The sequence below is a fragment of the Myxocyprinus asiaticus genome, chromosome 20, assembly GCF_019703515.2.
Source record: "Myxocyprinus asiaticus isolate MX2 ecotype Aquarium Trade chromosome 20, UBuf_Myxa_2, whole genome shotgun sequence".
In the NCBI taxonomy this organism is placed as follows: Eukaryota; Metazoa; Chordata; class Actinopteri; order Cypriniformes; family Catostomidae; genus Myxocyprinus; species Myxocyprinus asiaticus.
This window is the reverse complement of record NC_059363.1, coordinates 14167304-14178700: the sequence shown is the minus strand read 5'-3', so window position 1 is coordinate 14178700 and position 11397 is coordinate 14167304. Positions and strand designations below refer to the sequence as shown.

The following is an 11397-nucleotide window of genomic DNA, read 5'->3' as shown; positions in this document are numbered from 1 at the left end:
ATTAAGAAAAATGATTCATCATTGGAACCTCTTTGGTAGAGTGTCATCTAGCAGGTCTACATAGTTCTTGAATTCAATTACTGTAACCAACTGCCTTGTCACTACACCACGAGTTCAACAACACACTAAATCACCTCGTGTGCTCTTTAATCATATGTTGTACTTGCTGTTTGGAACTACACCCTCTACCTCTTCCACAAAGACACTTGAAGAGCAAATATTTACAAACCTTCACATGCCTGTGTTTGATCAGATATAGTCACACATTCTTTTTCAAATTTTTTTAAATTTATTTTGCATTTAATGAAACATATAATATGAACGTGTGTGTGTGTGTGTGTGTGTGTATACATGTTTATGCTACATAGTGAAGCCTGAGATCACCTACACTGTGGGGCCCAGCCAGTGGTCCCCATGAGGGAAATGGCTTATTAAACATAATAAACTATGTTTTTTTGAAAATGAAAAAATGCAAAAAGGTTTTTATGAGGTTAGGTTTAGGTTAGGTTAGGGGATAGAAATTATCACTAGATCTGTATATAATCCATAAAATGCATGGAAGTCTATGGAGAGTCCCCACAATGATATAAAAACAAGTTAGCGTTTGTGTGTGTGTGTGTGTGTGTGTGTAACTGTGGGTGGAGCGTTTGTGTATGTGTGTGTTGTCAGTGATGAACTGTATAGTGCTAGAAGCTTTTGCTTGGCCAAGCTCAGTTGTCTGTGACCAGATTGCTGTCTGTCTCTCTCTCTCTCCTCATCCCCCCATCCCTTTTTCACGCTCACTAACTCTCACTCTCCTCCAGTTTCCCTCCTCCCTCTGCCGCTCTCCTCTCTGTCCCTGTATTCATCACTCTGCATTGATGACTCTCTTTTAATCTTTTATCCAAATTGAGAGGAAGGGGAAGGACGAGAGCAAGCTGGTTATGGGGCCGCCATGTCTGTGCGTTCTTAGATTTTACCCTAAAAAGCATCATATAACAAACTCCACTGAGAAAGAGGCATGCAAGAAATCTAATGGCATGGCATGTTGTTCTAAGAGGTAGATAAAAGTATGAAGTAGCGCTGTAACCACCATTGACCCCAATTTTCAGATTTATGGTGGGTTAGTATAGGTTTTTTAATGACAAATTCTTAAAATTGACCTTTGGTCCTGCCCATGTCTTGAATGTTTGCTCACCTGCTTGGAATGATGGTACCTGCTGGTTGGTAGGATGTGGATTTGTACAGAAATTCAAAAAGAATGAATTCTGAGAGCTTCACCTTTAATTTTACAGATAATTTGCCTTTATTGCAAATGCTAGAGGCAGCAGTCTGTGTATTTGTCCATATGGCATATCTGTTATACAAAAATGAACAGTCATTGAAAATGGTTCAGAGCAAGGGTGTAAAATTAATATTGGCTGGTTGAGGTATGTTAGGGGGTTTGGTCTCTCTCTTTCTTTCTCTTTCTGTCTCTCAAATTTCAATTTCAGATTTAAAGTATTATATTGACATAATTGTTTTTTGAATAATATTGGCAAAGCATCAGTAAATAAAAAAGTGGCATAAAAAATAAGGTGCCAGTAATGCACCTAATCTTAAGTATTAAAAACTAATCACCTAGTTTTTAGTCAGTATTTTTGTCTTGTTTTCCAGTAAAAATATCTAAACATATATATATAGTGCACACACACACACACACACACACACACACACACACACACACACACACACAGTATAACCCTCCATAAGATCTGGCTGAAAAATAAACATGACTTATACTCTTAACTAACAAATAATTTTTTATCAACTTTACTTTGAAAAAAATAAAACAACAACAACAAAAACAATAATAATGTTAATGCTATTGTTTACAAATTACGAAAACTGAGGAAAAACATTTAGATCTGCTAAAGCCCTCTTACAATATCAACCCACATATGAAAACAATGGTCATATAGAAATGTCATGTTTAGGAATGCATTTAAATGTAATTTTCTTTTTAGAGGATAAATCTCTATTCTTCCATTTTCTCTATAAAGTATCATCCTATTCAGTAAATGAAAAAAATAGTCCTGCAAATATTGTGAATTTGCACACAATAGCCAGTGCAGGAGCCAGAAATTTGTGCAATTAATCATTGGCAAAAGAAGCAAAAACTGAGTTGGTGCCGTTTGTGATTGAGAGGGCTGGCACACAGCTGTATAGAACCAAGTATAATCAGGATATTTGCAGGTTCCGTTTCACATATAAGTGTTTTTACGAGCACTATCGACCCAGAACAGATGAGACATGCCCGTTTGACACTTCATGAATAGTGAATAAAAGTGAACTTTTCAGCACATTTTCGTTGGACATTCGGTTTTCATAATCAATTTCTCTTTTGTTGCCTAAAATGTGCCTATATGCTGACAACATTTCTGTAACAACTGCAGTGATCTTTTTTTTTACATCTGTAGATTTAACCACACTCCACACAACTAAGCAATTTACATAAATACATTTGATTGAAAAAGAAGTCATCAAATGCTCACCTAAACGGTGCGATCCACGTTTAGCAAAACAGCGTAACTAAACTATCACCAGAAAAGTTTAAACGCGCTCTGGTCTGGACAACTGATGACGGCTGAATGCTGTTGCACGTGCCAGTTAGCGCTGTTAAACCAAAATCTTTCTAGCAACTCAGTCCACTGACGGCCATCTTTGGAACGCTCCCGGGAGGCTATTTCCAGTCATGCCAGTGCAGCTCCTATCTACTTGAATGGGGGAAAACCAAAAGCTCAAAAATGGTTGGTCAAGATTACAATCAGAGAACATATTTCAAATCAGCAGTAAAATATGACAACACTGGTATCATAAATTGTGCTTCTTTACCTCAGATTACCCTAAAAATGCAACTTTCTTGGCTTGTATAGCTAATACGCATGCACGTTTTCGAGATGATTGACAGGTGATGTCTGAATCTAAAAGGTGATTGGCTGTTTCATCTGTAAGGCGGGACTTCCTTTCAACATCTGTTGACCGTTGGGTGCTAGAGCTTCTGTGTTGGGTGTTCCAATTTCTCCCATTCATTTTAATAGAAGTGGCCGTCTCTGCTAAAAAGTCTCTGGTTAAACTCACCGTTGACTGCTGAGGCTCATGCATGCAAACGCTGAGTTTTGCACACAGAGCGCTCTGGTATTTCAGATGGTAAGGCAATTTTAGAAAAAATCAGTCGGAGGGCCAGACAAAGATGACTGGCGGGCTGGATTTGGCATGCAGGCCGCCAATTGACTAGCCCTGATATATATGATACATTTTCAGAGAATATAACTTGAATTAATTGTATTTTGTCTTCCCCATTGGCATTTTTTAAGCAAACCTTGCAATTGTTTTCTTTATTTTTTTTTTTTATTATTGAAAAACAAGCCAAAAATACTGAATTAATTAATTAATTAACGTTTTTCAAAGAAATACTTTTTTTTGGCCATGTGAATCTCTCAGATTCAAGTAGCTTCATTGGCATGGTAGAAAGCAGTAGTAAAATTAGATATACATACTTACACATTTACACACATAAACAGTTCAAACAATCTAAAATAAAATAAATTGATATTAATAGTAAAATAAAAATAAAAATAAAAATAAAAATGGCTTATTTTCCATTACACAACTGCTTAATGTCTCTTTCTCTCTGTTCCCTCTCTCTCACTGTTAGTAAGCTGACCTTTTGGCACGGTGCTTGGAGTCTTCCTTTTCTGGAAGGACCTGATGCATGCTGGTCCAGCCCTGCACACCCACATGCACACATACACCACAGAGTCTTGGTGTCACATTTAATATATTTAACTCAGTGCACACTTGCAAGCACACACACATTCTCAGAGTGCAATCTGAATATCTCTTTCTCTAGACTGTCTCCTCTTAGTATCACTCACGTTTCATAGCCATTGTTTTTCTTTTTCTTTTCTTTTTTTACTCTAAACCACCCCATTTTGCTTCTCTCTTATTTAATGCTCACTGTCGCTCTCTGTCTTTATGATTATTATGAGCAGTCTATGTGGGCGTGTTTACAGATCAAAGCAGGTAGGCAACTCAACAGGATTACAAACCTTCTCTGTTTATCTTTCTCTGCTCTAAACAAACTGTCTGTCCATTAATGTTTCATTTCTCTCTGCCTCTCTCTGTTACCCCTGTCCTCCTCTCTCTCTTTCTCTCTTTCTCTCTCTCTCTCTCTCTCTCTCTCTCTCTCTCTCTGTCTCTCTCTCTTCACTATCTCTTCACACCCTTTCTGGGGAACACCAGGCAGAAGAAGGCGAGTCTTCTGGAACACAGAGGGAGAGAGTTCACTTCAGAGAGCGTGTGCATGCGTCTCTCAGCATCTCTCCCATAAACAAACACCATCAGTGGATTTTTAATGGACTTCTCTGCCCATTCCATGTTGAACAGAGTGGATGTTGGAATAAGGAGGATCGCTCAGGGAGTCTGATTGGATCAGCATCCCCAAAATGAGTGAAGAAGCCAAAGAGAAAAGTAGCTCCAAACCAGCACATCGTAAGAAGAAAGGTAAAAAGGTAAGATATGATTGCAATATCTTCTTTTATTGTGATCTTGGCAGTTGTTGGCTCAAGGGCTCATGATGTATTGATGAAGCTATATGAGATGCTTTAATCCCACTGAGAGCTGGAAAAGCAAATAGGAAATGTGTATGTCAGGTTTTTTTTATTTGGATCTATTGGTTTATGATTGCTTTTATTGATTGTTTTGAGATTTTTGTATTGATTTGAAGAGGTTTTCCCAACGCAATGACTATTATTTTTGTTGACTGTTAATCACAACATATTTTTAGTACATATCTCAAATTTTGAAATATATATATATATATATATATATATATTATATTATTATTTTTTTTTTAATGTAATCCTAAAACACGTTTGATCATATGTGTCTACGTGTGCAGTGCATATGTGCGCGTGTTTAACCATAATGCATGTTTTGTTTCATTATTGTTGGTATGCTGTCAGAGGTTGGTTATTTGAGGGTGTGGTTTAGGTCAATAGGTCGATGAGCCTTTTCTGACTGGGAAACAATTTGAATCTTTTTTCTTTTTTTGGTACTTAAGTTAAATGGTATATGGAGATTTGTGTGTATGTGTGCGTTTGTGGTAGAAGGGAGGATTTGCGAAGGGCCATGCATTCATGGTAACATACCCATTTTTAATGTGTGGAAATGCTTAGGTGGAAGTTATTTTCAAGTGTCTGATGCGTTTAGACTTTGAACACTTTTGTTGTGTTTATGAATGTGTGTGTTTTCTGTAGTGCTTCCGGGCACAAGTTTGTGCATGCAAGCTGATGCACCTGTGTTGTTGTATGTCTCTCCATATGTGAATCTGCATATTGTGGAATGTGAAGTGATTGACAGGTCCTGTAATGGAATTATTTGGGAATTTGAGGCAAAACAATGCAACACAAAAAAATGCTTTAGTCAAGTTATGAAACACACAACATTCACACTTCTTAACATGTCTACATTAATGTTGTGTGTAGTCTAATGTTTGATACTAATCCTTTAAAGCGTTTCCCCTCTTTAGCAGTAAGGCTGATGGGATCGTTGAGCCCTCGAGGGACAAACTCCCTCCTCCTACAAACACACACCAACACTTACAAGCACACCTCGACAATTAAAGGATTTTAAACCCACTTATAATTGGCCCTCCATTTTTGGCTATGCTTCTGAATGTGTTTGTAAGAGTGTGTGTTGGTGTGTACTTGTTTTTTGTGAGTCATAGACATTCTGTTTGAATGAATTGCCTTGTGAACATTGAGCAGGTCTTCAGTAATGTAGTATGGTATGTTGCTTAAAGTCTCCCACTGTCTGTCAATCCTGTCAAAAAATCCTGTCAGCGTAAAACAAAAAGCCAAGAGCAAAACAAAACTACATATAAGCATTCAAAGGATACAGTATTTCATTACCTTTCAGATAGGCATCATTTATCTCAGTAGGCTATTATAAAAGGTTTTGGCTGGAAGGCATTTTGTGTGAGCATTTTAATGGTTTGCGGGTTTGTGTGCGTGTGCGTTGGCCTGCTTTGTTACTACACTGTGCGATAACCATGTGTTAATGATTGTAGTCATGGAAACAAGAGAAAGACGGAGAGATTCAGACAAGACAGACACAATGAAATAAAAAAGCAGTAGCCATCATCAGAATGTTTTATCTTTTATTTTACATAATGTACACTGACGTCATACTCTTGACAGAGGAATGATATGTGCGTCACATTTGTAGTTTAAAATTAGTGACTGATGTTCAAAAAGGTTTTTCATGTTTCTACATCAGCCCAGTCAACAGACAGAGAGCCTCACACATGCGGTAGCTCTCATGTCTTGTCACCATGGCGCAACCCGAGATCACACTCTGTGTCAGAGCGAGAGAGAGAAAGAGGAAGGGAGATGTTGTCTTCCAACTGTCAACTGAAATGTCAAACATATTCAGGGAAAAATATCTTTCCCCCTTTTGTTTTCCTCTGTGTGATTTCACTGTATTTCACACTTTTTTTTTTGCCACTTTTCTCTTTATCACACACACTCTGTTTGTGTATGTGTGTGTTGAATGAGTGTGTGTGTGTTAACGTTTGTGTGTCCATTCATGTGTGTGTGTGTGTGTGTGTATGTGATGCCAACATGGGTGTGGTGTTCTTGTATAGCCCTTTTGCCACCATCATATCCTTCTGGCTGACAAACACACTTGCAGTGTTGATAAGAGTCATAAAGGGAGCATAGCTGTGAGCTCTTTGGCTGGAGAGATCAGCGAAAGAGAGAAATCAGATCATTTCAGAAAGAAAGAAAGAAAGCAGGAAAGAAAGAAAGGAAGCGAGAAAGGAAGGAAGGAAGCAGGAAAGAAAGAGAGGCAGGAAGCAGAAAAGAAAATGGGAAAGAAGGCAAGAAAGAAAGCAGGAAAAAAGAAAGGAAGCAAGAAAGGAAGGAAGGAAGGGAAAGAGAATGGGAAACAAGCAGGTAAGAAAGAAAGGAAGGAAAAACGGTAGTAAAGAAGGAAGGAAGGAAGGGGGAAGGAAGAAAGCAGGAAAGAAAGAAAGGAAGTGAGAAAGGAAGGAAGGGGGAAAGAAAGAGAGGAAGCAAGAAAGAAAATGGGAAAGAAGGCAAAAAAGAAAGCAGGAAAAAAGAAAGGAAGAAGTGGGAAGGAAGGAAGGAAGGAACACAGACAATCAGCCCAGTGTGAGAAAAGAGTGAGAGAGAAAAAAGGCAAACAGAGATTTCAGAAAGAGAGGGATCAATACAACAAACTGCTTTTCTTCTGAAGAAGGTTCAGAGAATCAGAGAAAAAATTTTTGATCTTGAAAGAAACTGACAAAAGACAAAAGGTGTAAGAGAGGAAAAGTGTGAGAGCAAGGCATGATGAAAACAAAGAGAGAGAGGGAAGGTTAGTCTAAATGGAGAGACAGTGTATTTAAAGGGGCTTGGGGCACTAAATCATAACAGAGCTGGAGAAACCGTTACCATGGAGCTTTCAGCAGAGAAGGGTGAGGAGAGGGGCAATCCATCAGTCTGCTAAACTACACATGTGCAGACACATATGTTCCTATGCACACACAAACACAATGATTCATGCACTCAGACACTGGCATGCATAAATATTCTAGTTAGAGTCCTCTAACCAAACAAAACTGCCTCAAATTCATCTGTGGTCATTTATGAAAAAAAAAAAAAAAACTTTGTTAAACACTACACCCCCTACCCCACACCTTAAGTTATCAAGCCTAAGCCCATTTTCAACTTTCCAGTTCTGGGCCCTGTCATAAATGATGTTCCCAGCTTTTGTGATCAGTCCTCATTTAGGCAATTCCTTTTGGTGCTGCTATTGGAACAGGAATTAACTTCTCCTTTAGGATTTGAAATAAAAAATAAAAAATAAAAAATAAAAATAAACAATGCATATTAAAAGCCAAGGTGTCATTAAAGGGATTGTTCTCCCAAAAATGAAAATTCTCTTATCATTTACTCACCCTCATCTTAGATGTGTATGACTTTTTTTCTTCTGCAGATCACAAATTAAGATTTTTAGAAGAATATCTCAGCTCTGTAGGTTCTCACAATGCAAGTGGATGGTGGCCAGAACTCTAAAGCTCCAAATATCACATAAAGGCATCATAAAAGTAATCCATACGACTCCAGTGGATTTATCAATGTCTTCTGAAGAGATCCAATCAGTTTGGGTGAAAACTAACAAAATATAACTCCTTTTTCACTGTACATCTTTCTGTTGCAGTCTCTAGGCATGATCATAATTAAAAGCTGGATTACACTAGTGCTTGAGACTTGCGCAGAGCGCTAGATGGTGCTATAAACCAGATGTAAACAATAATAACGGAATTAGAATGCTACTGACATATATGCTATACAGCTGTCACACCAGTCCTAGAGGGCTGATGTATCTTTTGGTTTTCAGTATATTGTTTAATATAATATAATTAATATAATTTTCTTTATTTATCACACATTATACATTTGCACATATACAGTGAAATTCTTCTTTTTCACATATCCCAGCTAGGCTGGGGTCAGAGTGCAGGGTCAGCCATGATACGGCGCCCCTGGAGCAGATAGGGTCAAGGGCCTTGCTCAAGGGCCCAACAGTGGCATCTTGGCAGTGCTGGGGCTTGAACCCCTGACCTTCTGATCAGTAACCCAGAGCCTTAACCGCTGAGCTACCACTGCCCCACCTGACACCAATTAATATTAATCACCGTAATAGATTAGCTACTCAATATAAATTAAAGGGATAGTTCACCCAGTAATCAAAATTCCAACCTAGTCTCATAGAACGAATGTTACTATAGCTAAACGTTTGCAAACTGACTGGGAGCACTTCAGGTATCATTAACGGATCCTTTAACTAAGGCTCTGAGTTAACTTATTTCCTCAAAGAACATGAAAGATTTACCTGAAGTGACTTATCCAAACATGTTGTTGATACTGGGCGTCTACGCGAAAGAGGCAAGGAAATTGTATCGTAGATAAATGCTTACAGTTACTTTCTCAGCAAAGAGATCGGGAATATTGGATCACTCCTATTATAATCAATGAAGCTGTTCAATAAACCTGTCTGCGTGACCTGAGCACAATTTAAGGATTTATTTTTTAATTATTAAAATACTTTTCTTGTCTTTTGCTGCTACTCCAGCGACTCGGACATCCTGCAGTTTGATATGGCAGATATTGTTGTCTTTTGTGTGAAAAATTGCTTGTTATGCTCCACATTTGTAAGTCATTTTGGATCAAAATCAAATCAAATCAAATCACTTTTATTGTCACACAACCATAGACACAAGTGCAATAGTGTGTGAAATTCTTGGGTGCAGTTCCGAGCAACATAGCAGTCGTGAAAGTGATGAGACACATACCAATTTACAATAAACATCAGATTAACACAACACAATTTAAAATCTAATATACACATAATTACACACAACACAATATACAAATAATAACATACACTGTACAGTATACAATACACACAATACAATAAAAAAGAATATATAGTATATATAGAATGTACAGTAGGTTGTATTGTACTGTATTGATGTTCAAGCTGTCGGCTGATAGTAAGTTGTTAAGAGAGAATATAATATAATAATAATATAATTTATGACAGTCTGGTGTGAGATATAAGAGTAAGGGTAATAAAGTGCAGTGCTGATGTATTTGATCGTGAGAGATCAAGAGTTCAAAAGTCTGATTGCTTGGGGGAAGAAGCTGTCATGAAGTCGGCTGGTGAGGGTCCTGATGCTGCGATACCGCCTGCCTGATGGTAGCAGTGAGAACAGCCCATGGCTCGGGTGGCTGGAGTCTGTGTTCACACACCGCCTGGTATATATGTCCTGGAGGGAGGGAAGCTCACCTCTGATGATGTGTCTGGCAGTTCACACCACCCTTTGCAGGGCTTTGCGGTTGTGGGCGGTGCTATTGCCGTACCAGGCAGAGATGCAGCCAGTCAGGTTGCTCTCTACAGTGCAGGTGTAGAACCGTGTGAGGATGTGGCAGTTCATTCCAAACTTCCTCAGCCGTCTCAGGAAGAAGAGGCGCTGATGAGCCTTCTTCACAACGACTTCAGTGTGGATGGACCATGTGAGTTCTTCAGTGATGTGACACCCAGGAACTTGAAGCTGCTGACTCTCTCCACTTGTGCTCCATTGATGGTGATGGGACTGTGTTCTCTGTCTTTTCTTCTGAAGTCCACCACAAGTTCCTTTGTCTTACTGACGTTGAGGGAGAGGTTGTGCTCCTGACACCAGTGTGTAAGAGTGTGCACCTCCTCTCTGTAGGCTGTTTTATCATTGTCAGTGATCAGACCTACCACCGTCGTGTCATCAGCAAACTTAATGATGGCATTGGAGCTATGTGTTGCCACACAGTCATGTGTGTACAGGGTAAAAGGGTCTGTTAAATAACTAAATGTAATATTAAATTACTTGCACAGCTTCATTCATTATAATGGGAGCGATCTTTAATCACTTTAAGAGCTCTGCCTATCACACTTACAATTAGTTGGCATAAAGTTCGTTCACCTACTAGAGATAAGATGTGTGCTACAGTTTTTTTATACTGCATGTATCCAGCCATATTGCTTCATTGCTGCAGTTCATTGCATCCTTTTCAGAGATCTAAACACTTTAATTTCCATTAGTTCCAGGCATCCAGGGAGCATCCAGCCACAGAACAACATGGTCCACATTTTAATAATGACACATCTTATGAAAATCGTGTTAACGTTAGTAACGTTAATCGTGTTAAAGTCACAACGAATGAAGCGCCTCCCACTGTTTATTTAAATGAGTTTGAAAACTAGCAGGAAATGTTCAAGCCACAAAGATGTCACTTCCTCAAACCAACGAACAGGCCTTGAAATGGTCTATAAGAAATGTAATCGAACTTGAAATCATGATCGCCAAGGAGACTGCTGTCAAGATTTATAGTGAAAAAGGAATTACATTTGGTCTGTTCTCATCGAAAAATGATTGTATTGCTTCAGAAGCCTTTGATTACTTTTATGATGCCTCTGTGATATTTGGACCTTCAGATTTCTGGCCACCATTCACTTGCATTGTATGGACCTACAGAGCTGAGATATTCTTCTAAAAATCCTAATTTGTGTTCTGCAGAAGAAAGAAAGTCATACACATCTGGGATGGCATGAGGGTGAGTAAATGATTAGAGAATTTTCATTTTTGGGTGAACTATCCCTTTAATAGATTTCTAAATGCTGTTGGTGTTCCTCAGGCAGGTCAGCTGAACATGTGCATATAGGTTGAAGTAAAAGTGTGACTGATACTCTGGCAAAATTTATAATCCCACTCCTGAGAAACGGAAAGATTTTCCCAGGCTCTCCAGTGTCGCAGGGGAATCTAACACACACAGT

General features: G+C 38.6%; 1 protein-coding gene across 1 annotated transcript in view; it reads left to right on the top strand.

Moving 5' to 3' along the window:
- The first annotated feature begins 4137 nt into the window (after nt 1-4137).
- Nucleotides 4138-11397, top strand: part of LOC127411381 (ankyrin-3-like) — a 155598-nt gene continuing 148338 nt past the window's right edge. The window contains 1 exon segment of the mRNA XM_051646906.1: nt 4138-4532. Coding sequence (XP_051502866.1) covers nt 4467-4532 — 66 coding nt within the window. The 5' untranslated portion in view covers nt 4138-4466.